Source organism: Callorhinus ursinus, unplaced genomic scaffold (assembly GCF_003265705.2).
Source record: "Callorhinus ursinus isolate GAN/ISIS: 27379988/994484 unplaced genomic scaffold, GSC_fseal_2.0 scaffold10, whole genome shotgun sequence".
In the NCBI taxonomy this organism is placed as follows: domain Eukaryota; kingdom Metazoa; phylum Chordata; class Mammalia; order Carnivora; family Otariidae; genus Callorhinus; species Callorhinus ursinus.
In genome coordinates, this window is record NW_027397072.1 from 75,623,644 (window position 1) to 75,650,937 (window position 27,294).

At 37.4% G+C, this 27,294-nt stretch overlaps 2 protein-coding genes across 11 annotated transcripts in view; one reads left to right on the forward strand and one right to left on the reverse strand.

Moving 5' to 3' along the window:
• The window catches only part of CAMKMT (calmodulin-lysine N-methyltransferase), a 379,199-nt gene extending 367,476 nt beyond the window's left edge, over positions 1–11,723 (reverse strand). Inside the window, exons 1-2 of one of the 5 annotated variants that reach the window (XM_073897773.1) lie at positions 11,332–11,723; positions 6,053–6,225 (exon numbers count right to left, since the gene is read on the reverse strand). In XM_073897773.1, coding sequence (XP_073753874.1) covers positions 6,053–6,225; positions 11,332–11,685 — 527 coding nt within the window. In that variant the 5' untranslated portion in view covers positions 11,686–11,723. The remainder of the gene's footprint in view (positions 1–6,052; positions 6,226–11,331) is intronic. The other 4 variants (XM_025868911.2, XM_073897772.1, XM_025868910.2 and 1 more) reach the window with 4 other exon arrangements.
• The window catches only part of PREPL (prolyl endopeptidase like), a 58,086-nt gene continuing 42,506 nt past the window's right edge, over positions 11,715–27,294 (forward strand). Inside the window, exons 1-5 of one of the 6 annotated variants that reach the window (XM_025868904.2) lie at positions 11,715–12,107; positions 13,437–13,956; positions 24,184–24,306; positions 26,066–26,132; positions 26,584–26,787. In XM_025868904.2, the coding sequence (XP_025724689.1) occupies positions 13,738–13,956; positions 24,184–24,306; positions 26,066–26,132; positions 26,584–26,787 (613 nt within the window). In that variant the 5' untranslated portion in view covers positions 11,715–12,107; positions 13,437–13,737. Of the gene's footprint in view, positions 12,108–13,436; positions 13,957–24,183; positions 24,307–26,065; positions 26,133–26,580; positions 26,788–27,294 lie in introns of all 6 variants that reach the window. The other 5 variants (XM_025868902.2, XM_073897771.1, XM_025868905.2 and 2 more) reach the window with 5 other exon arrangements.

Sequence of the window (27,294 nt, forward strand, 5' to 3'; positions counted from 1 at the left end):
TGCGCCCTGCATCAGGCTTTGAGCTCAGCATGGAGTCCGCTTCAGATTCTCTCCCTCTTCCTCTGCCCCTCCCCCCACTCGCACACTCTACTCTCTCTCAAAAATAAATAAATAAATAAATAAAATCTTTAAGAAAAAAACAAACTGGGGCGCCTGGGTGGCTCAGTCAGTTAAGCGTCTGCCTTCGGCTCAGGTCATGATCTCAGGGTCCTGGGATCGAGCCATGCATCGGGCTCTCTGCTCCGTGGGAAGCCTGCTTCTCCCTCTCCCACTCCCCCTGCTTGTGTTCCCTCTCTCCCTGTGTCTCTGTCAAATAAATAAAATCTTTAAAAACAAAACAAAAAAAAACCTTTTTGTTATAAAACATAAATAATTCATGGGGATGTAATGTACTGCACAAGGAATATAGTTAATAATATAATAACTTTGGATGGTGATAGACAGTAACTAGACTTATCATGGGGATCATTTCATAATGTATAAAAATGCTGAATCATTATGATGTACATCTGAAGCTAATAAGATAGAGTAAGACAGTTACATGCATCATATATATGTAAGCAAACTACATAACCAATCGTGATTGGAGTTTAAAACAAGTTAAAAAACTAAGTTATATTAGCCCATATCTATGATTTAAGTTCTACAAAAACATGATTCAATGGATTAGTCTTTTAATTTTCTGCATACACTGGATCATATTTGAAAGGTTCTACAAAGTTCCTTCTAAAATATAAAATAAAATGCAAGAGAACAAAAGCTGTTTTAATACTCACCTCTGCTGTTAATATCACTACTAACATTAATACTATACTTTGTTTTTAAAGTAGGCTCCATGTGGAGCTTGAGTCATGAGATTTACCTAAGATCAAGACCCTGATCTGAGATCAAGAGTCAGACGCTTAACCGACTGAGCCACCCAGACACCCCTAAAACTATACTTTTTAAATATAAATTCAGTATTCATATTTGTCTCAGATGCCAGCCTTGTCAAACTTTAAATGGGCACCTATGATATACCACATATGTAATGATAATCTTCCATACATCTAATTTCATAAGCATACCATTCCCATCACTAGTTATTTCATGAGCACTCAGAGTACATACTAAATTCAGTGGGATGAAGCTTTTATGTTTTCCTTTCCCTAGAGAAGCAATATGTGACCTGACTGCAGTGCATCTGTTGTACTAAAAAGATGCACCACAGTCAAAGACAAAGTCATTCCTGATGTCTTGCTCATTATAAGCTCCCAGGACAAGCCAAAACTTAAAAGCTCTAGGCTTCTAATCCAGCAATTACCATGGCAACAGTAGTCTTATTGAAAGAAAAGGAGGAGAGTTCAGCCCTCTCAGCTTTTTCTACACCTGTGACATACACACATTTATCAGTGATTAACTTGGGAACTTCTATGTTCCAAATATAATGCAAGTATTTAAAGCTTCCAGAATATGTAAAGTCTTACTGCACTGAAATTGAGTTGAAATCTGGAGAATGGGAAACAATTTCTAGCACTGATGCAATAAACACTGTTTATAACAAAATATTATAACAAATTGCAGATTATACAACAGCAGGATGGGGAGTAGCTTTAAACATCTCCTGGATGGAGGCGCCTGGGTGGCTCAGTCATTAAGTGTCTGCCTTCAGCTCAGGTCATGATCCCAGGGTCCTGGGATGGAGCCCTGCATTGGGCTCCCTGCTTGGCGGGAAGCCTGCTTCTCCCTCTCCCACTCCCCCTGCTTTTGTTCCCTCTCTCTCTGTGTCTCTCTCTGTCAAAATAAATAAATAAAATCTTTAAAACAAAAAATCTCCTGGATGTTCTCTATACAAACGTCTATCTAATTATAAGAACCTCTTCCTATAAGGTTCTAAGAAATAAAAATAAAGTACCAGAAAGACAGAAAGACTTTGCCAAGGAATAAAGTAGCAGTCATACCCTGGATTTTAATTTCCTAACTTTCAGTACTTCACTTAGGAACAAAGAGTCAACTATCCTCAGATACACAGAAAAGACAACACATCTTGGGGATTTTGTCTAACTAACTTTTACCTTGTCCAAACTTTTGCCTCTGATAAAAAGCCATTAAGGGAAATTCTCTGTTCCTTCATTTTATTTTTCTATTCCCACTTGCCTACTTCTCCCTGCTATTCCTTCATTTTAAATATCATCATACAAGGCTGACAAAAAATAAGTTTTAATTTAGGCCACTGCTTATATACCTTTCAATAATACAAACAAAATACAACTATGTACTTTGAATTCACAAATATCTAGTTATTTCTCCTCTTAGGATACTCATTTCAAGCCTAATAAAACTTTAAAGAGACAGAAATTAATACACAGGGAAATTTTAAGGATACAACAAATATTGATAACAATTATTAATCACTACACGCATCATCCCTGTTGAACTGGAGGTGACATCAGATGATAAGAACTAAGAAAGTGAAAATGGGGTTTATATTTATACTCTCTGAGGATCAAAACCTCTCAAATGCTCAGCCCTTTATGAGAATCCAGAAGCAGAGCCATCATATAACATGTATTGACCACGGTTCCCCTAGAGACTGTGATGGTCTAAGGGCCACTGATAATTCTGCCTTGTACTTTCTTCCCCTGGATATTTTTTAGTGCCTTTGCCCTCATCTGAAATGACTTCTCCCTTTCCCTCAGAAGTTCCAACTACTTCCAGAATGAGTTTAAACTCCTCAAGGCCTTCCGAAAATCACTCTCACCTCTAAACTCCTAATTTGTATGAAGTCTTCCACGCCTTTGGAAATTAGTTATGCATGCCTAATGAGAGTTCTGAGAATGGATGCTTACCCTTCCTTCTTATTTAATATTTTTATTACTTAACTTTTCACATATTTAAAACCCTTGAGGATAATATATCTTACATTTCTTTTTGTTAACCTGTATAGAAGGTACCATTAAATATTTGTTGATTTAAATTTATTTAAAACTATTCACCACTTTTTTTTCAATCATTCCATAGTGTTGATTTAACAAACTTTAAAAAATGTAGATGAAAATAATGGTACTCCATTCCAAAACTACCTTCTAAACCACTACCTTTAGCTACTGCAACTAATTTTTTTAAACTAGAATGCTCACAATTCAAACAATACTGAAGAAAATAAAGGTAGCTAAAGAAATGTCATGGAAGCAGGTTGAGAAAAGAGTTGATATGATATTAAATGAACAAGAATGGAGATCCATGTTGGGCAGATAACAGAAAACAAGAGGAAATGGTAAAAGAAATCAACGTGAACAAAATTGGCAATGGAATGGAATGAACTATTCTTGGCAGATATCCTCCCCTACCTAAGCAATTGCAGTAATTTCAGTGATTTCCTATGCAGTAACAGAATTATGGAGTAAGAAATAGAATGCTCAGAATAATCAATGAGGAAATTAGTTTATCTGGGCCTCAATCCCTTCATCTCTAAAATGAATAAGTGGATACATGATTGCCTCAGGAAAGACAGCATGTGCAGAAGTTGAAAGTGCAGACAGTGACTGTCATTATATAAAATGTTACCAATGGAGATAGCTAGGTGAAGGGTATGTGAACTCCTTGTGCTATTTCTGCAACTTCCTGAACTTTTGTAATTATTTCAACATAAAAGTTTTTAAAAGTACAGGCTGGGTGCCTGGGTGGCTCAGTCGTCAAGCATCTGCCTTCGGCTCGGGTCATGATCCCAGGGTCCTGGGATCGAGTCCCACATCGGGCTCCCTGCTCAGCGGGAAGCCTGCTTCTCCCTCTCCCACTCTCCCTGCTTATGTTCCCTCTTTCGCTGTGTCTCTCTGTCAAATAAATAAATAAAATCTTTAAAAAAAAAAAAAAAAGTACAGGCTGTGGAACCAGACCACTGGGGTTTGAATAGAGGTACAATCATTGGCCGGGTGACCTTGATGAGTGATTTAACCTCTCTGGGTTTCACTTTGCTCATCTGTGAAATGAGGATAATAACAGTATTTACCTCATAAACAGTTGTGTGGGTTAAATAAACTAATACATGTAAACCATTCACAACAGTGCTTGTCATATAGTAGTCACTCAGTGGTCAGCCTTTATTAATGTGGTTATGATCTTTTCAAAATTATTCTAAGATAGTGTTTAGCTCTAGAATACATATAAGCTATTGTTATTTTTGCACTACTAATGTGGAGAGAAACAAACTAGTTTGAAAAAAGAGAATAAATCCTGAGGCGCCTGGGTGGCTCAGTTGGTTAAGCGACTGCCTTCAGTTCAGGTCATGATCCCAGGGTCCTGGGATCGAGCCCCGCATCAGGCTCCCTGCTCCTCATGGAGCCGGCTTCTCCCTCTCCCTCTGCCTGTCGCTCCCCCTGCTTGTGCTCTCTCTCTCTCTCTTTCTGTCAAATAAATAAATGAAATCTTTAAAAAAAAAAGAGAGAGAGAATAAATCTTGGTAGCCATTGTGGCCAATGTTTTAGCTTGGTCACCTGTCTTCTCTCCATAAATGAGGGTTCAATGCCATATTTATACAAACAGACTTGCGTTTATTTTTTTGAAAAATGGATATATCACAAAGAACCATGCCATTGGAAAGGCGTCTCAGTTTGCATTGGAGCCTGGGTTCCTGCTACATCAGGGTCATCTGCCAAAGAACCACGTCCTGGTTTGAAAACTCTAAAGAACAGAAGATGTCACATTCTCTCAAGCTAACCCTTACCAGGACCTCGAAGATGTCAAGAAATTATTCTTGGCACATTTTACACTTACTGCATCTTGTCACCAGTGGATGTAGAGGGTGTTTTAGAACTTTACACCTGAAGATTGCCACTAGATCACTCGGTTCTTCCTTCTCTTTAATTTCCTTATAGATACTGTCTTCCAATTGTTTAATCATCTTCATTTCTACTTTACAGAGTTACTGTAAAGATTACATGAATTAGCATACATCAAGACACCTCACTCTGTAGGGGGCACATAGTAAGCATGTAATGCATTTTTCCTCCTTTTCTAAGGAAGAACTAAACTATCTCCATCAGAATGTGAGGCAGTTGAGGTACTCAAATCAGAATCTCATAATGAATATCCAGGCAAGCTCACAAATCCCTAGGTTTTTATCTTCTTTTTGGAGTTTTCAATAGTTATGAAACCAGATCCTAATTGTTCTTCTCTGCTCACCCTTGTCAATTTTTATCCAGATCCCAAACTTTAAGCTATTATATCTTTTAAAGCTTAGATATTTTAAACTGAAATAGTTCACGAAACATATACTATAAATAGATATCCTTTTTGAAAAGTTTTTTTTCTTAAAATTATTCCTCACCTCACCTAAACCTTATTCAGTCACATTCCACTTAAAATGTTTTTTGCACTTCTTACAGTTACTGTAAATGTGCTCCTCCCTCCCTTTCAAATTGTGAAATCTTGTCAAAAAAGGAAGATTTTATAAAATCAAACACCTACAGTAATATTGCAACATGCTAGACTATAACTGTGAGAGAAAATTAATTCAGTAAAAATGGTATCTTGTTACCTCAGTTTGCAACTCTCCTGTCTCTTTTTAAATGATTTTTAAAGCCAGAACAGTCTGTATGCTTCTCACAGTATCAGTGTTTTCAGCTGAATTTTCTCCTCCTATTCTTATGATTCTATTCTGAAAGTGACAAAACATGAATGGGAAAAATACCAAATCTTGATTTTTCAGATAACTACTACTTGAAGAGTAGTTTGGAAAATTCTGTGTTCACTTTCAGCCTTCCTTGCCTCCTCAAAAAGAAATGGGTTTTTTGTCAAATGCTATGAGAGAATGGTTAAAAGAACCTTTTGATTTGCAAGCCACTTTGTCCTCAAATGCTGCTACATTCCTGAGAATCTTTTTTCTTTAGTTCTGAGAATACAACAAAACTCAGTTAAAGCAGCAGGATTTCCTAACACAATGCTGCAAAACCCAAGTTCTGATCAAGATTACCTGCAAACTCAATAGAATGAATAATAAGATTCTTATTAGACTGCTTTTCTTCTACAAGAGAAAAATACTTAAAAAAAAATTGTCACCGGAGTGATGGTTTACCTTAAAGAAATACTGTACTCAGGATAGAAGACACTTGTATATCGGACCCATGCACCAACTTCCTCTTCATTTACCCCTTTTTTGGCTTCTGTTACTGAAAACAGATTAAACGATTCAAATCTTCTTATAGATACATGTCGCAGGCAGTCATCCAGGTGCTTTTGCTTCAGAACCTTTGAAATAAAAACAATATTGTGTTCATATTATATAAACACATGTTAGATGTTCAAAGTTTAAGCAGTAAGGGGACTTTCATTCCCAATAATAGCAGATTAGATCATGTAAACCAACCTCTTACTGGAGACAACTAGAGAAGATGGACAGAACATATTTTTTTTTAAGATTTTTTTATTATTTATTTATTTGAGAGAGTGGGAGAGAGAGGGACAGAGTGGGAGGGAGAGAGAGAGAGAGAAAGTGAGCAGGGGGAGGAGCAGAGGGAGAGGGACAAGCCGACTCTATGCTGAGTGTGGAGCCCGATGTGGGGCTCAATCCCAGGACCTGAGACTATGACCTGAGCCGAAACCAAGAGTCAGATGCTTAACCAACTGAGCTACCCAGGCGCCCCTGGACAGAATATCTTAAAACATTATCTAAAGGTAGCAGAGAACAAAGAACAAAGCAGACAACTAGTAAAGATTTACCAGTCTAATAACTTAAAAAGGAAATAAACCTAGAGAGGTGAGCCTGGCTTTTGCAATCACTTTCCTTGTGGGGACATTGATCCAATTCCAATAGAAAGAGCTAAGAAGACAAGCAGCACCTTTTACAGCCTGTGGACTTAGGGGATAAAAGTTGAATTTCAAAACTTACTACCTAGGCAGGGGCAGGTATATTGTTCTGAGCCTATCTCATGCGTGCGTGTCTGTGTGTCTGTTTTAAGATAAATCAGGGCTGCCTGGGTGGCTCAGTCGTTAAGCGTCTGCCTTCAGCTCAGGTCATGATCCCAGGGCACTGGGATCGAACCCCGCATCGGGCTCCCTGCTCAGCGGGAAGCCTGCTTCTCCCTCTCCTTCTCCCCCTGCTTGTGTTCCCTCTCTCGCTGTGTCTCTCTCTGTCAAATAAATAAATAAAATCTTTAAAAAAAAATAAAATAAAAACATTTTAAAATATATATATATATTTCCTACAACTGAAATATCTGTAGGAAAAAATGATATATCTGAGATTCATTTCAAAATAATCTGAGATGGGAGGGTGTGATGAGAGAATAGAGATAAAATAAAGTTGGTCAGGAATTAAAAATTGTTGAAGTTTATGGATATCTGAGTGCTTATTATACTATTATCTCTAATTTTGTATCTGTTTGACATTTCCCATAATAGAAAGTTTTTTTGAAGATATAGAACATCCTAATAGTCATAATCAAATGAAAAATAACTAAAAAGTTACCTAAAACACCAAATATATTTGGAAATAAAGCAATATACTTCTAAATAACTTATGAACCAAAAGAAAGAAAACCCAATGGAAATCTGAAAGCATTTTGAACTGAATAATAAAAACACATTTCAAGACATATGAAATGCAGATAAATTCGCACTTAGAGGAAAATTTGTGGAAAGGCTAAAAATCAGTAAGCTAAGCATCCACTGCAATAATTACAAAAAGAAGCAAATTAAGCTCCCTAAAAAAGAGAAATTAATAAAGTAGAAAACAAAAATATAGCTAGAAGGATTAAAACACCAAAAGTTGGTTCTTTGAAGAGATTAATAAAACTGACAAATCCTTGATAACACTAAGAAGAAAAAAGAGAGAAAATATAAATATGAATGTGACACAGGAAGATTACTATAGATCCAGCAGGCATTAAAAAATAGCAAAGGGATATTATAAAAACTATGAAAATTTAGATGAAATGGACAAGTTCCTAGAAGAATACAACTACCAAAACCAACACAAGAAGAGACAAAAAGTCTGAATAGCGCTAAACTATTTTAAAAATATAATGCATAGGTGGGTGGGGGGAAGGGGTAATGGGGTGATGGGCATTAAGGAGAGCACTTGATGTAATGAGCACTGGGTGTTATATACAACTAATGAAATGCTAAATTCTACCTCTAAAACTAATTTAAAAAATTTTAAAAATGCAATGCATAAATAAAAATCTTACCAAAGAAAACGCCAGGCCCAGATTGCTCATCAGCAAATTACACCAAATGTCTAAGGAAGAATTAATGCATGTCTTACCACACTCTTCACTAAATCTTCAAATAACCCTATGGGATAGATACTAATTATATGAGAGAAGAAACAAGGGGGTGTTAATTTGCTGAACATCAGAGAGCTATGAAAAGGCAAAGAATCACACTCTCTTTCAGCACTGATAGTTTCAAACATATGGCACCGTACTTTAATTTAAATTATACTGTGAAATATTCCCTTAATCAGATTAAGTCAAGTATTAGACCTCTAGGTAAGATTATTCATTCTGTAGGTGTTTGTGAATACGTGTGTAATGGTCATGATACTTTTTCACCTGCCCTACATCCCTTCCTCTTGGGAACTGCCCCTCCCTCACCCTATGAAATAATCATGGGACTGTTATCTTCCCTGCCACAGGGTGGGCTAATGTCCCAGGTAGCCAAAGTGCCTCATTCTCCTGGACCCAACAACTGGTCCAAGCTTGGCCTATTAGAGTCATTTAATGGACATTATCTGGGTGTTGGGAAAAACGGTCATTTCTCCTGGATCACTAGTTGAGTGCATGATCAAAGCCTGTAGTTGCCAGTAGCCATCTTTGCTATAAGGTAATGAGACCCAACAAAGAGGAAAACAGAATACTATCCAAAGCCTCTATCAATATTGATCCATAGGCTTCATCTGATTAAAGTGAGCACTAGGCTCAAAAGTCAGCAATTTGTCATGTGACCTGGTATCAAATGATGAACTAGGTCAACACGGTTTTTTCTTTTAAAAAAAGGTTAATTACAAAACCAAAAACAATATTGAACAGTTAAAGTGAAGGACCGTTACAGAGCATTGAAGCCCTGTGGGGAAAGGGAAGGACAGAATTATGAAGAAGAAAACAAGCAGACACAGTAGATATCATGAGGATGTGCCATAAGACAGAGAGCTGCATATCTCTATCACTGTTTAGATTCCTGAGTTTTCCAGTTCTGGATGCACACAAGACGTGGATGGTCCATTTGAGACATATTCACTAAGAACTTACAAATGTTTAATATACATGGTAGATTAGATTATGGGAAAATATTCACTTCCTTTCTTGCCCTCTTCAAGGAAAGAGTATACTTCTCTGCCTTTTGATTTTAAGCTTGGCCAAGTATCTTACTTTGGCCAACAGGATGTTAGCAAGGGCTTTAAATGTGTTTTGGTGGTTGCCCTTGCTCTCTCATACCTCTGCCATCACCAGGAGAATTTGTCAGCCAACTGGTCCAAGGATTAGAGCCGGTCGGCTGATGACAGCCTATGTCAGTCAACTCCCAGGTGGCCCACAGATGCACAAACAAAATAAATGCTCACTGGTGTAGGCCATTTCAATGTTGTAGTTGCTTGTTACTCATTAACAGCTAACTGATACGATACACTGAGGACTTGATACTATGGGCCACTTAAAGTCTGTTCTTACTCTTAGGTTTTCCACAACACTTAATAATATCTGCTAATAAAAAAAAAAAAAAACAACTAGCCAGGCACCGTGCAACGTGCAGAGGATGGAGATCAATAAAATATCATCTTTTTCCAGGGAGAACTCCCATTCTAGTAAGTTAGATGGACTCTAATCAAATGATCAAAAAATATGATATGGGGTTCACTGGTAGAGTGAGCTGAGGGTCTAACTCAGCCCAGTCAGGAGAGGCTTCATAGAAGACATTAAAATGTAGTTCTGAAAAATGAATAGTCATTCAACAAATAGGAAAGAAGACTCTAAGCAGAGTACACACGTGTACTAAAACATTAAATGTCAAAACATGTGGGGAGTACAAATGGCAGCCATAGCTAAAGCTTGTCCTGGTTCTGATGTAGATAGCAACTCAGAACGAACATATTTGCTGGTCAACTGGCCTTCTTACTATACTAAGAATCACTGAAATCATCACAATGAGATTTTAAGCATCACTGAAACCATCACAGTAAGATTTGATAAATTTAAGGCCCTAATTGACTACATCGATAATTCAACTTTAACTGATGTTTATTTCATTGTAGAAGGTTCCTATGATAGTAATCTGTGAGGATCTGTATTTCTTACCCTATAATTTTGTAACATTAATAACAAAACCAGATCATCAATGTTTTGGAAAGAGTTTCAAAGCATCCACAAGGAAATGACCACTGAGTTATGTCATGACACCATATGAAAAGGTGACTGGAGACAACTGCAAACAAAGTAACCCTCAAAATACTAAACACAAATCTCAAATAAAGTAGCCGCTGCTGGAAAATTCTTCTCGAAATACAAGTCAGAAATGGAAAGTGTCCTCTTGAGCCAAGTTTTCAGAAGGAAACCTCAGCAAAGGCGTAACACTGGTGTGCAAAACAATAAACAGATTTTACTTCAAGAAGTTTGGCGGGGGAGAAGTTTGGAAAGACGGTCGGCGATGTCAAATCAGAAATCTGTCAAACTTGCATACAACTGAAGCAACAGTAACAGCAGCAACTCTTAAGTACTAGAAAATAACCGCCATTAAACAAACCAATACACCCGGACTAGTCCACCTCGGACACCAAGAATCTCGCTGATCATTTCAAACTACAAGATCAATATGAAAACTTGACATCCCAGCGAAACACAGAGGCAGCAGCTCTTGATACACCTTCCACACTCCGCTGTACCGACAGCACGTGCAACGTCACAGTCCCAACACAGTCAACCACGCAGATCTCCAAGAAAGGGGCCAAACTTTGAGCCAGACTCAGGCTGGCAGATAAGCAGAAGAAATCCGGGGAAAGAAGTAAAACAGAAGCAGGAAAGAGAAGCAGCATAGGACGGGGAGCGGCGGTCCCACCAATTGGATTGGCGAGCAAAGAGAAAAGTCCCCCAGATGCAGACAACTAGCCAAAAGAAGATCTACTTCCATCTGAGTTTCCCAGGAACTCAGCGTTGGCTGCCCCCTCCCCGCCCCACCCTATCTAATTCCTCGCTTTCGGTGGGACCCTTAGTAGAAGCAAGAGGGCGCTTCTCAGGTGGCTCCCAGCAAAACTACGAGGGAACTCCCAGAGCTGCCAAGAGGAGAGTCGCGGCCGGTCGCTCGCCGCGTACCTGCGAGGGAAGTGACCAGATGCAAAGGTGAGGCGGGTGGGCTAGCCCTTACCTGCCGCAGGAGCTTCCACCGGGCGGCTCCCAAGGGCTCCGAGACTTGAAGCCCCCGAGAGGCGCCGCCGTCTGCTGGGCCTTCGCCCACAGCTCGTTCAACCTCGCCGGCCTGGGCGTCCGCGACTCGCGACTCCATCCCGTTAAAGCCGCCTATACCCCGAGTTGTCACCGCCACAGCTCTCCCCTGCCAGGACCTGCCGACTTCTTCCCAGTCAGGACCTGTGAGCCGGACCACCCTCCGACAGCCCTGGCGCGCGCACCCTCCCCGAATTCCGCATTTCCGGTATTCGCGTCTCCTTGGCAACCAGGACAGCGCGGCTTGCGTCATTGCACCATTTTTGCTGGTGGCCATCTTTAGTGAGGGCGGGCCGAAAGGTAAGGGCGTTGTGGCAGAACTCGCGAGACACTGGCTCTTCTTTTCCCTTGTGCCCTGCCTCTTCTCGAGCCCAGAAGACTAACAGAGAACGAAAAGGCTTAAAACTTTCAGGGTTTAAAAAAAAAAAAAAAACCCAGGAGAAGAAGCCATTCATGACCACAATAAACATGGCGAAATCTGCTTAGGGCTGGGGCTTGACTGGGGTTACGCAGACCTGCGTGCTGCAAACCAGCTCTGGGCGGCTCTGGATAGGTTGTCGTTCTGCGGATTGCGGAACGCAGACTTCGGCTGGACGCGATCGAGGTAAAGCAAGTGCTCCTTCCTGAAAGCTTTTGGTTCTCGGACTTGCCCTCTCTCGTTTCCGTGTGCAGAGCCCGGCCGACTGTCCTTCAACTTGCGTACGTATGGAGGGGCATACTGTGTACAGGAGGGGTTCTCCCCATTTTCCCCTCACCCAGTCATGCTTCAGTCCCCTGGTCCTCGCTTTTGCGTGGCGTCCCTTCTCGGCGTAGCACAAACTGCCGCCACCCCCTACTCCCAGCCTCCTTGCACTCACTTCGCCTCATCCCTGGGGTGGGGAGTTGCACCGAGAAAACGGGTGAGTCCCCCCGGGAACACCCATTCGTTTCCCCCACCCCCATCCCTAGCCTTGCATACTGTCTTCTCCCTGCGGATGAAAATGGATGAATTGAGGCTGCCGGCATGCTTATGATTTAGGTCCTTACGGGCCCCTGTTACAGGGCCTTGGCGGGCGGGGGTTGGGGATGGTTAGTGTTGGCAGCTGATCTCTTACCCCCACTCGCCCGTTATTTTGCTGCGACACAGAAAGAGGTTCGGGGGTGGAGGTGGCGGAGGCGTCGTAGTGGATCAGATCTCTAGTAAATCTGACGCAGTATTGTACCTTTGATACCGAGGGGCGTTTTGTGGAAGACGTCCATGATGACGTGCAACAGTGTGCAAGATACTTTGATTTCTCTTATAATAATAGTAGCCAGCATTTATTGAGTGCACACTACGTGCCAGGCACTGTATTAAGATCTTTACATAAATGTCTAATTTTATTCTTACAACAACTCCATAAGGTAAATGGTGTCATCTCAGTTTTGCAGATGACGAAACTGAGGCACAGGTGGTGAGTGCCGGAGTGACGGCCTGAACCCAGGTGTCTCTCTTAAGTACTTATTAGCCTTACTTTGATGGGTTAATAAGAACCATCTTTTCAACAGAAACCAGAGGTGGCCTCACATTATATTTATTCATCCTGAAGTGATGTGTTTTGTTTTAACTAAAGAGCTAAATATCTTTTCCAACGTTAAGTTGTTGTTACGTCCAAGATTTGGAACCAAACCAGATTGGACATTTTGTTCTGCTACTTTCTGTCCAAGTGACCTAGGGCACTTGTCAAAACCTCCCAGAGCCACAGCTTGCTCACCTGTAAATTGAATGTTATAATGGCTACTCTTATCAGGTCCTTATGAAGTTTAAATTAGACAAAGTATATGAAAATGTCTGGCACGAAGCAAACACTCAACACTCCCCTACCTTTATTAAATAAGTAGGCTTTTCCAGTTTATCCTTCATATACCTACCAAAGATACGTTCTGAATTTCATAAGATCAAAGCCATTTTGCCTTTTAATGCCATCAGGAGTTCTGGAGATGCCCTCATTAAGTCTGTGTATTTGTTTGCAAATTTTTATTTTTGTTTTTTGTTTTGTTATTTTTTAGTTTGCCCCATGTGTACCAGAATCAGTGCTGCATAGTTTGAGCCTGATAGGATTGACTTTACAAATGAGACATTTAAGTCACGTCTGCTGAGAAGTATGATTTGAATGAAACTTTAACTTATACAAGTTTTCAGGTATTTTTAACCTGAGTTATCAGCTGTCTGCAGTTACTCATAACCTGAAGGGGAGGGATAAGAACTGCGAATCTTAGATAACTCTGAGAACCCACTACTGTGTAATCCTACCTATGAAATCATGTGCTGACAGCCCCCAAGGGAGCATAAACCAGGGACTCTGATACCATGCAGCAGAAGAGCAAATTATTTCTCCAGGCTTTGAAGTATAGTATTCCTCACCTTGGGAAATGCATGCAGAAACAGCACTTGAATCACTGTAACTTCGCTGACCATTATTACAATAGAATAAAATTGAAAAAATATCACCTAACCAAGTGTCTGCAGAATAAACCCACGATATCAGAGTTAGCAAGAAACATCCCAAGTCGGAGCTTCTCAAGTAAGGTATGGACTTTTTAAGTTAACCTGTTTGTAGGTCATTAAGATTAATTTTATTTTAAAGATAAAGAATGGGTAAGAGATCAGTTACTAATTTTCTCAGTAATTCTAGTTTGATTTTTAAAGTGTTAAGGCTCAATTGTCCATAGCTCAATTTAAGCATAAAAGAATATATGCATATAAATTTATATAGTTGTCTATATAAAGATATATATTTATGAAAAATGATTCACCTTAGGAAATCCTTATGTCTACCAGTGCATTTCAAAGTATAATTCAGCTTTCTAAACTTCCTAGAATACCATAATAGCTTTTAACAAAATCTAATAATACGCTAATTGTTTTATGAATCTCAAATTAGAAAACTTCAGTAATTCCATGTAATTGTGTGTTAATTCTTTGTTAAAAAAAAAAATGAAAAAAGGCTTGCATTTTTGACCACTTGGGTCCTTCAGGAAGATGCTTTCAGACTTTTGTACTTTGGCCAGACCCCAAGCTATGGGCCTGATCTCCACCTTGAAGACCTGATTGCCATTATATGTAGAGTCACCACACATTCTGTTTGCGTGGGACAGTCCCAGTCTACACCTGTTATTTCTGTGTAATTATTAATAGTGTCTCCTTTCCTCTCAAAAATGTCCTCATTAGGATGGTAAATTATATGATCATCCTACTTATTTGAGATTAGGCTGTCTATTTATGCTGCTGCCACTTCGACATACCTCCCTACCATATACTTGTTATGATCCTTAGGCTCCTTAAATTACATTTGGGGGTGATACTTTTGCAATAATTTGCCATATTGTTTTAATATTTTAGTTCTGGTTTAAATTGCATACTGATTTTTTTTCTTTTTAGTTTGTTTTTTTATTGTAAAATGTGTATAACATAAAATTAGCCATTTTAACGACTTTTAAGGATATAAATCAGGGGCATTAATTACATTGACAATGTTGTACAGTCATCACCACTATTTCTAAAACGCTATTATCACCCAAAAGAAATGTACCCATCAAACAATAACTCCCCACTGCCTCCTTTTCCGGGCCCCTGGTAACCTTTAATCTACTTTATGTCTATGAATTTGCCTATTCTAGATTAATTCATGTAATTGTAATCATATGGTATTTATCCTTCTGTGTTTGGCTTATTTCATTTAACATGTTTTCAAGGTTCATCCATGTTGTAGAATACATCAGAACTTCATCTTCTTTTCCATTGTATGTGTATATACCATATCCATTTGTCTGTCAATGGATACTTGGGTGACTTCTTTTTAAAAATGATTTTTTATTCATCTTATTTTACTGGATTATTTATTTAATGTTTGCTCTTAGCTCATGCTTTTGGGTTCTTGTGTGGGTTTTTGTTTTTTGTTTTTGCCTGTTTTTTGTTTTTGCTTTTAACTTTTTATCTGTGGTTCCTAGACTTCTTTTACTCTTTACGTCTTAGTCTTTCAAATTATTTTTCTTTTTATAGTATCATGGCTTAGTTTAACACTTTGATGCTTTCTTTATTCAGAAATTCTTTGCCTTTTATTTCATTATTTTGTGTGTGTGTGCAGCTTTATTCTACTTAAGAAACATAAACTTTAAGTTTTACCTATTCGAAAAATTTTGGATCTTTAGATCATTTTATTTTGCACTTTGGAACATTTTGTCATCTAGTACATTTATCTTGAGTCTTAGTTTATAAATAGTAGGCAGAAAATACGGGCAAATGACAGCTGAGATTAGCTCATACCCTGAACAGGAGGTTGACTATTTTTTCTCTCCATTTGTCCCTGAAGCAACTTTTCAATTCTCTTTCATAGATTCCTGTCACCTAGAAACTTTAACCTGACTTAGTAGCTCTATTAGTAATTCTTCCATCTGAAAAACCAGTCCTGCTTTCACATGTGGTACATCAACCATTTCTTCTGTGAGAAATGATATATGAAAGCTGTGCTATCTATCTTTTATGATCACTGGGACCTGGGGAAGCTGTGAAGAGACGTATAGACAAGGCACATTTTCTTTCAGCAAGCATCCACTCAGTTCCAACTTTGTTCACTCCTGCAGATACAATAAAGTAAAAATAAAAAAAGTAGTTCATGCCTATAGGCAAATTCAAATATATCTTCCATGATAATGAAGAGAGGTAGAAGATTTGAGGGAAGATTGAAGAGATAGAATCAATCAAACTTGATCATTATTGGGTGATTACATTTTATTGGGGACATCTTAGTGTAGAGAATATAGGATGATAGTCCTTCTGTTTGGATCCAAAAATTCAAAATCCTCTTACAAAAGTTGTTTTTAACTCAACCCCATCCCCCACAAACTGACACAAAGCTATTATGGTCTTTATCCCACTTCATAGATGTTTTGCTCCAAAATCTTCCTGTGTTTCATAACAGGGTAGTGTTCCCCGCCCCCTCCCCCCCCCATTACCTAGATAGGCACCATGTTAACTTGACAAAATCATTAAATTCCAAAGCACATTTGTATCATCATTATGTTTCAGTTGGACTTATGTCACAGTCACAAGTATACCCTATTGTTACTTAGATCTTAAAAGAGTGAGGAAGGAAAAGCATGAGTGGCTCAGTTGGTTAAATGTCCAACTCTTGATTTTTGCTCAGGTCATGATCTCAGAGTCATGAGATCGAGCCCCAAGTCGGGTTCGGTGCTAGGCATGGAGCCTGCTTAAGAATCTCTCCCTCTGCCCCCCATCCCCACCCCACACCAAAAGAAATACAAAGAAGAGCGAGGAAGGAGAAGGAATAAATGTAATTCACTGCTAAGGTAGAGATTTCATAGACAGTTGGACGTATGAGTCTGGAATTTGGGAAGAGTTATCCATATATAGGTAGAGTTGAGGCCATAAGAACCATATTATATTTAACTCTGTGCTATTATATCATTTTGAACTTTCTCTCCTCATTAGACTGTGAAGTCCTCAAAGACAAGAATTTTATAATGTACATCTTTATATGTCCAACACATGGCATAATGACTTCCTCATAGTAGATAAGTAGTAAATGTTTGTGGAATGAATTTATAGTTTAATGAATAAATTTTTTATTTTCATGTAATTATAAATTTTATTACTGGAAGAAAGACCCCAGAAATCATCCATTCTGAGTTTTTTCTATGATCTATTTTAAATTCATTTTTATATATGGTGTGAGGGATTGGGATCCACCTTCCTTCATTTGCTTGTAGATATATATCCAGTTATCCCTGCACTGTTTGGAAAGACTATTCTTTTTCCATTGAATTGTGTTCACACCGTTGTCAAAAAAATCAGTCATCCATAAATGTAAAGGTTTATCTCTGAACTCTCAGTTCTAGCCTGTTAATCTGTATGTCTATCATTATGCCAGTACCACACTGTCTTGATTGCTATAGCTTTGTAGTAAGTTTTGAAATCAGGAAGTGTGTGAGCCCTTTCTTTGCAAATGAAAAAACCAGAGCCACAGAGTCCAAGGTTAAGTAGAAAAATTAGCAGAGTCAGAACTAGACATCAGGTAACCTGATTGCTAGTACCTTTCTTTTTTAGTACCTTTTATTATAAACTATTACAAATACTAACAAAGTCAGAATACCATAACAAATACCCACGTATCCACTCCTCAGTGTGACTTTTCCTAACTGGAAAAAATAACATACATTTGAAGACTCCTATGTACTTCCTGTACCCCATTCCCTAACCTCCCCAGTGGTGATGTATCTCCATGTGTATTTTTATATAAATTGCACATGTATTTGTATCCACAGATGACATATAGGGGTGTTTTATGTGTTTTGAAACTTTATATATTATACAATTGTATAACTTTTTTGTTCAACTTAGGATTTTGAGATTCCGCATTAATATGTGTATTGCTAGTTCATTTAGTACAACTATTATATAGTATTCCGTCATATAATATATCACAATTAATCCATTTTCTTTAGACAGGCATGTAGATTTTCTCCAGTTTCCAGACTTACAAAACAAAAGCTACAAAACACAATCTCATATGTATCTCCTTATTCGTATATGCTAGACTGTCTCTAGAATCTTACACCTAATTAGAATTCCTGATTGTAGTCACATGCTAATGTTTCTTTATCAAATTAATTTCTAAATTGATAAAACCATCTTAAATGCAAACAAGGAATAGATGAGAGTTCTGTTCATATCTTACTTATGTTATCAGACCTACTCCTTTTTGCCCTTCCAACAGATAAATGTGTCAAGTATGTCATTATTTAATATTCATTGCCCTGATTAATGAAGTTGAGCTTCTTTTCTGTGTTCATTAACTCCTTTGGTTTTATCTTGAATTGCTTATTCATGTGCCTTGACCATTATTGGGTTTTCTTTTTCTTATTGATTCGTAAGAGTTCTTTACATGTCCTTTGTCTTTTAGGTGCTGTAGATATCTTTTTTGTAATTTGTGCTATGTCTTTTCACTTCCTTTATGTCTTTTGTTTAAAGAGATCTTTAAATTTTTATGTTTTGTGCTTTATTTCATTCTACTCAGCAATTATTTGTTGAACACTTCTATGCACCATTCTAGCAATTGGGTAAGTAGCAGTGAGCAAAGGGAACAAAAATCCCAGCCTTCATGAAGCTTACCATTCTAGTTGAGAGAAGAGAAAACAGTGAAGCATATGAATAAAACATAAAGTATGTCAGAGGCAATAGGTACAGTGAAACATAAAATAAGACAGGGAAAGAATGACTAGGCCGTATTGAGATAGGGAGGATTGTTATTTTTTTTTTAAAGATTTTTATTTATTTGTTTGACAGAGAGATAGTGAGAGCAGGAACATAAGCGGGGGAGTGGGAGAGGGAGAAGCGGGCTTCCCGCCAAGTGGGGAGCCCAATGTGGGGCTCCATCCCAGGACCCCAGGATCATGACCTGAGCTGAAGGCAGTCGCTTAACCGACTGAGCCACCCAGGCGCCCCAGGAGGGTTGTTATTTTAATAGGATGGTCAGGGAAGGCCTAACTGTGAAGGTGACATTTGAGCAATAGCTTGAAGGAGGTGTTTGGGCATAGGGCATAGCAAGTTCTAAGAACTTGGGGCAAGCCAGTCATGTCCAAGCAATATCAAAGAGGCCAGTGTGGCTCAGAGTAAGTGGGTGTGGGAGGAGTGTAGTAGTTAGATGGGGTCATCCAGGTCATGGAACAAGATCCTTTAGGACCATGTAGACCCTTGCAAGGATTTTCACTTTTCCTCTTGAGTGAGATTGGGAAACCATTGGAGGGCTTTGAGTGAAGAAGTGATATGATCTGACTTTAGGCTCCCTCTAGCTCTTTTGTTGCAAATAGCCTGCAGAAGACAGGAGCAGAAACAGAGAGCATTTAGGCTTAATCCTTATCCAAAGGAGAAAGGTTAACAGTACAGACAGAGTAGTTCCAATACAAGAGTAAGAAATGGTCAGATTCTAGATAGATCTTAAAAGTTGAATTGAAAGGATTTGCAGATCACTTGGTTGTATCGAGACAGACAGAGAAGACTGGTTTTAAACCTGAGCACCTGGAAGGACAGAATTGTCATTTATCAGGATAGGAGTGATTGAAGAACCGGAGTTTTGGGGGAGAGAGGATACATGGGGAGATTGGAAGTTCAGTTTGGGACATTTTTTGACATACCTATTAGTCATCTAAGTAGAAAGGTTGAGTAGTCAGTTGGATATCCAGGTTCAACTTGTGCAGGGGAATGGTTTGGGGTAGAGATATAAATTTGGGAGTCCTCTGCATATAGATAGCATTTAAGGTCATGAAGCTGAGATCACCAAGGGAATTAGTGCAGACTGTAGATGAAAAAGTGGTGCAGGGCATGCTGATGTTAAGAAGCCAGGGAGTTGAATAGGAACCACTAACGGGACTGAGAAGGGCCAGTGAGATAGGAGGAAAACAGTAAGAATGAGGTGTCTTGGAAGTCAAGTGAAGAAAAGTGTTCTCGGGGCGCCTGGGTGGCTCAGTTGGTTAAGCGACTGCCTTCGGCTCAGGTCATGATCCTGGAGTCCCAGGATCGAGTCCCACATCGGGCTTCCTGCTCAGCAGGGAGTCTGCTCCTCCCTCTGACCCTCTTCCCTCTCATGCTTTCTCTCATTCTCTCTCTCTCTCTCAAAAAAATAAATAAAACCTTTAAAAAAAAAAGAAAAGTGTTCTCAGGTGGAGGAAGTTATCAACTGTGTCGTGGTGCTTATAGGTCAAGTAACATGAGTACCTAGAATAACATTTGTATTTTGCAGTGCTGTGGCCATCAGTGACCTTGACAAGAGCAGTCTGTGGAATGAGAAGGGCAGAAATCTTAGGAGGTTCAAGAAAAGGGAGGAAAGGAATTGGAAGCAGGGAACATAGGAAACAATTACTTCCCTTCGTTTAACAATCACTTCTGAACAATGAAAGAGTAAACATAACTAGATATTTTAAATGAGTATAATTAAGGTTATTGAGAAGTGTTTCATGGATACTTAAATAAGATGTGTACTAATATGAATACACTTCAGGAATGTTAGTTACAGATTTAGTATGGTCCTGTGTAAAACAACAAAGAAACCATTTATCAAGTCAAAGAAGTTCCTAATTTCTCTAAATTCTCTATTCATAGTTCAAGGTTTTATCATTTTTTAGAGTGTCTTGATTATTTTCTGTTTTTTTCTGCATTAATGGAAATGGCCCTAAGATTTATCTCCTTCATTTGTGTTAGATTACATTAGTAGATATTTCTAATGTTGAACCATCCTTTCATTCTTAAGATATATCCTACTTGGTCACATAGGGTTTTATTATTACTATTTTTTGTTTTGTGCTTTTTAAAAATACATTGATTCATTGTATTTTTTATTTTTTTAGTCCATGTTTTACAGTAAGACTGATTTTTAATTGTCTTATGTTATTGTCCAGTTTTGATGTCAAGGTTATATTGCCTCATAAAATAAGTTGAGTACTTTTAAATAATTGACATTTTTTTCTTGGTTAGCATTTGAGAAAATTATCTGTTCCTTGAAGATTTCAGAAAGCTGCCTTGGAAAGCATCTGGGTTTGATGTCTCTTTTAAGAAGAGGACACTTAATTACCAGTTTAATTTCTATGATAGTTACTGGCTTATACAGCTCTTCTGTTTTTATCTGTTTGGGGAATTCATTTATTTTCTGGAAAATTATTCATTTTATCTGTACATTTTCAAATGTATAGGCATAAAGAACTTTATTGTGATATTTTAATCTGTATTATATATGTAGTCATATCACCTTTTTCATTTCTAACATTCTTTTTTAATCACTTTTGCTCTGCATGTCTTTTTAGTACATTTTTTAAATATTTTTTTTACATTTTTCAGAGGACGAACTTTTTTTTAATATAAAAAAATAAACAACCATCTTTTATTTTGTTGATCTTCTCTAGTTTCTTTATCAATTTCATTGAAACTTTATTCTGTTTCTTCTACTTCCTTTAGGTTTACTCTCTTTATTCTTAAATTGAAATGCTTCACGTTATATTTCAGGAGACCTTATAATGTCAGTTTGTCCCACTATTAATGATGTAAAGCTTGATAATTTTGGTTAAGGTGATAATTGCTGGTTCTCTCCATAAGTAAAGGGACCTTATTCTCTTTGCAGTTACTAAGTAATCGGTAGGGTAGTACTTGGTACTACATGAGCATTGTGTTACCCAACATCATTTCACCTAATAAATTTAACAACCATTGATGATCTTTACCCTAATCAGTTGTCACTGGAATTGCTGATTGATTTTCTAATTCTATTATTTCTACATTGATTAGCTGATATTATTCTGTGAAGAAGAGTTTTCTTTTTTGTTGAACCCTTATTTTTTGATTCTAGTGTGGTGTGTTTGGGGAGTTTTTTGTTGTTTTGGCTTGTTTTCAAATTATGAATTTTTATATTTTTCAGGGTAATATCAGTTACAGTCATTATTCTTTTTGGGGCTCAAATTGTCCCAAATATAGGAACTTCTACAAACTGGCCCTTTTTAACACCTTTCCATTAAGCTTTGGGCATTTCCTTGCTTTCTGACAAGCCTATTTTTTTACTCACCTGCCCTGGACTTGGAATTAGCCATTTATTAATGGTACCATCTTGACTAAAAGCTGTCCAGTTTGTTTTTACTGTGCAATTTTTCTGTCTTTAGAATTCATTTTTGCCATAATGAAGTTAACATATTCCATCCTCCTGTTTCATGAGTTTCATTGTTAAAATGGTTTTATGGTAGGTCACCTAGAAGGTGGGAAAGAGTGCCTTTTTCCACTAATGGAGTGGTACTTTCACATAACCTTAAAATTTTAAGTTAAAGCTATCCTCACCTCAGCTCCATTAGGTAGTATATGCCCTTCAAACCAGTAGACTATTAATATATTAAGATACTTGGCTAAAATAGATAGGTTTAGCTGTGTACTCTAATGATAATGCTAACTGGCCTTGGAACTGCTTTTGCCTTTATGCTGAAAAACTTGAAATACCCAGTGGGTATTGTTGGGACAGAATTAAAACCAAAAAACTAAGAGGACAGGTATTATTCCCAGTTCTGTTGCCTTTAGCCCTGCATTGGCTATGGCTCTATAGGAATGGGTATTCTAAAAAAAGAAGAAGAACAGTTATTTAAAAGTAGCAGGTCCCAGCTCTGTGACAGAGAATGTGCTAGAAACTGCAAGGTAGAAAGAGGCACTCTTCATAGCTAGCCTGACTCTACTTCAAAAGTTGCAGTGGAATTACAGAACAAATAAGCAATGTTATCTGGAAATGAAAAGGGAGTTCTAATTGCTAGGTTATAGTTTCAGGATAGATTTCTAATGGTCTTCCAATTTGTGTTTCAGATGATAGTAGGAAATTATTGATATAGATACTTTACCTCACTAAAGATCAATTCTAGATTTTGTGAAAATGCTAAGAAATAAATGAAAAACGTATGAGCCTCCAGTATTTCTATTTTAAATAATTACTCAAGCATATTAAGTGTATGATTGAAGTAGACACTGAATGACTTAGACTACCATAACAGTTGTTCCTAAGTGGACTCTAACCCAAATCATAAAGTATCTCAAGAAGTCCAAAGGAAAAACTTTGTGAAAATGATCGTTTTTCCATTTGATTTGTTTTGGTGATTTTTCTGTTTTATTCTTATGTTTAATTTTAGACTGTAAACTCTTTGTGATAGAAACTGTATTTATAGCTTACATTCTCTACAGTGTTGGTAAAGTATCATGGACACACTTGTACCATAAATATTTACCAGCTGTTAGAGGTCCTTACCGACAGCTTAGTGCCCCTCTGGCACAAATCACTGTACAGTTGTCATCTTTGGCAGAAAGCTGATGTTGAAAATCTAGGCCAAAATTCTTTTGCTTAACCAAGGCAAACCTGTGAAGTGTTGAATTAGTGAACCTTTTTTTATTTGAAAACTGAGGTTTTTGCCTTATCCAAATTTTAATAATTCATGTGGCATTTACACTCACCAGAGGTCACCTAAAGCTCTTAGCTTATTACATACTTCCAGTAAGACATTGAATGCTTCTTTAGCTTTATCTGTATCTCTACTCATGTTCATTAATTGTCCATTATTTTTTCTTATCTGTTTATACAGCAAACATTTTTTCCTTAAACTTAAAGAAAAGCTCTTTTTTTATATAAAGTACTAACCTTTTGATCTGATAAACAGTTCTATTTGGGGGATTCCTTATCCCCACAAGATAAGAAAATTATGGCTAATGAAGACATAAAATAAGACATATTTCTTATAATTCTTGCTGTGAATAAAAATAATAGTGAACATTTATTAATAAAGATAATGTCTTCCTCTCCCTTTGAAATTTCCCTCCTTTTAGGAGGTATTGTAGTACTTGATAAAACTCAGTAAACATTTTTTTCTACCTCTTACCCCTGACTATTAAATATGTAAGCATCCTTTCCTTTGCTGCTTAATTTTGTATAAGTCTTTCTTATAGTATATCTAAATATTCTCCAGTGCTTCTTAGTGCTTCTGTACCTTAAGGACTTATACATGTTAATAGTATAGCCATCAGGTGTCCACCTTATTTTCTCTGTTTACATTTTTTAAATGAAAAAGAGCTTAAGAAACAGCATTTAAGATCTGTAAAATGCATATTATTTCATAGATACAGACCTACCCTTGTAGTACTTGCATGAAAAAGAAATAGGGATGATTTCTAAAAAACAAAGGTTTTTCTCTCTAGTTTGAAATATGATCATACCAGTAAAATTTTTTCCAGGATTTTCTGCCTATTAAACAAGAAAACGAAAAACCACTTCCAGAAAACATGGATGCGTTTGAAAAAGTGAGAACAAAATTAGAAACACAACCACAAGAAGAATATGAAATCATCAATGCAGAGGTAGAATATCTTATGTCTTTTTTTTTTTTTTTTTTTTTGTAATCTGGTATTACCAGTCCGGATGCAAATGAAATACTTTGTGATTCTAGACATAATCCCACAACAAAAGTAAACTGCTTTTGCCTTTATGCTGAAAAACTTAACAAAGAATAAGCAGAATGTGGTTTTTAAAATAAACTGTAAATGAATTTCAAAATCAAAATGAATGTCCAAGTTACTTTAATTCTGGTTTTTGGAAGCAAACACTTCTATTTTTAAATGTTTTAAATAATTCCAAGGAGAAGTTCATATGAAACCATCAACCATCATTTTTTTATTATTATTTGAGAAGTATTTGCTCTGTCTACACTTTTTTTTTTTTAAATAAAAGGAAATACACTTTAAGTAGTGTAATACCGTGAAAGCCAAGTAATTGACCATTTAATGGTGTTACCACAGTCATATATCCAGTTGAAACAGATTGAACATGCACGTTCAACTTTTTCATTAAGACTGGAAAACAGAACCACAGCTTATAAATGAAAATCACATTCATAGTATAATGGAAATAGCAGTAGGTTAAGAATCAGGAATTCCAGATTCAAAATAAGTCATTAACTAGCAGGTAATAAATGCGTCTTAGGCTACCTGAAGTCCTATCAATCAATCAATTGCATTTAGCATATAGGTATTAGACAAGAGCACTATTTATATATTGGGTAATATTCTCTCAATCTCAAATTGTGTATATCTATCAACCCATAAGATGCTTTGTATAAAATCAAATTGAGGGGTGCCTGGGTGGTGTGGTCAATTGGCCATTTGTACTCTTGGTTTCAGTTTAGGTCATGATCTCAGGGTCATGAGATAGAGTCCCAAGTCAGGCTCCGCCCTCAGTGCAGAGTCTGCTTGAGACTCTTTCTCCCTCTGCCCCTCCTTCCTGCTCTCTCACTCGCGCACACGTGCGCTCTCACTCTCTCAAATAAATAAATCTTTTTTTTAAAAAATCAAATTGAAACCAGGACAGTTGGTGGTGACTGCATATTTTAGAGGAAAGAATCTCAGCAGGTTATTGATTGTGTTTTCATACTAATCTGAACCACTGTTTCTTCATCTGCCTCATTTTAGATTACCTTGAAGATTTTATTTAATCTTTTGTTAACTGAATCCCACCATAGGGATGTCAGATACTCCCAAAATATAGCTAAAGTGGTTTTTTACCGTCATAAGAGCCAAAACAGATCTTGTTATGCCTTCTCTTTGTTGACTCTTAAACTTATATATTAGAAACTCCTCTAGTGATTGTGATTGTATGAAAACCGTATCTTAATTACTGTGTTGTAAAAAGTGATCCACTTTAAATTTTTTATGTGTTCAACGTGCCCGGCTAGCTCAGTCGGTAGAGCATGAGACTCTTAAATTTTTTATGTGTTCATTCATAGACATAGGTCTGCTTTTTATAAAAGATCTCATTTTTTTTTTTCCATCTTAAATGGTCAGACCAGGGGCTCCTGGGTGGCTCAGTTAGTTAAGCATTTGCCTTTGGCTCAGGTCATGATCTCAGGGTCCTGGATTGAGCCCCGCGTCAGACTCCCTGCTCAGCAGGGAGTCTGCTTCTTCTAACCCTCCTCCCCACTCGAGCTCTCACGCTCTCTCTCTGTCAAATGAATAAATAAAAAGTCTTAAAAATAAATGGTCAGACCATCAAACAGTCAATTAAATTGTGTTTAAATTATTATTAAACCATTTTTCTTTTCTTTTCTTTTTTTTTTTTGGTCAGGTTAAGCATGGTGGTTTCGTTTATTATCAAGAAGGTTGCTGCTTGGTTCGTTCCAAAGACGAAGAAGGTACACCATAGTTTTTCCTTTTTTTTCTAACGTACTCTGATTTTTCATAGGAAATTCGGTATTAATTTCTCAAAGGTATGGAAAATATATATAGATTTTTAGATTATTTCTACATTTTTTTAAAAAAATGACTAGTTAATATCTGGGTTTGCTCAAGATACGGTTAACAGCTATGCCCAAAAGCTTTGGTGGGGAGAATGGACGTGGGATCCAGTATTTTTTGAGCATCTCCTATATCCCAAGTACTACTCTGAGTCTTTTACATAGATTATTCAATGTCATTTACGTTCTTTTAACGCTCTAGTTTCTCCATGGTCTGTCCTATGAAGGAAGCCGAATGTAGCCTCTCATAGAAGGGGAATGCTAATTCAAAGCGCTGAAATACAGTTTAAAGATTTTTCTAAGTACATCTTACAGAGTTAACACTTTCATACTTTTCTTTATGCAGCAGATAATGATAATTACGAAGTTTTATTCAGTTTGGAGGAACTTAAATTAGACCAGCCCTTCATTGATTGTATCAGAGTTGCTCCTGATGAAAAATATGTAGCTGCTAAGATAAGAACTGAAGATTCTGAAGCATCTACCTGTATAGTTGTGAAGCTCAGTGATCAGCCTGTAATGGAAGCCTCTTTCCCAAACGTGTCCAGTTTTGGTAAGCCACCAAACAAAACAGTCTTCTGTGTTAAAAAGGCAACTGTGAGAATTATCTGCATCTTTGAAACATTTTTACTTGTCAGTGTGAATGAGGTGAATGCCTAATCCATTTATCCCTATGGACTCCATAGCTTCCTGTGTCTCTCTTATTTAGGAGACCTTCCTTTAAGTGTATATCCAAATTCATGTTCATGTTTTTTAAAGTATTACAGTCGGAATCCAAGCACTACAGTGTATTTCGATAGATCAGTAATTCTTTGCAAATTTACCATTCAGATACATTTTTGCAAATAAGTTGTATCTTAATATGTTACTTAACTTTAAATTTAGGTATTTTTTTTTTAATTTAATGTTATCTTGTCAAGCTATTAGAGCAGATTGCCCAGGGTCACTACCAACAGACTTTGGCACGTGTTGAACTAACTTAATCATCAATAGAAGTTGTGATATTTTGATTAAGAGAACCAACTTTAAATTTTATCTTTTATCATTGAGTGATACACAT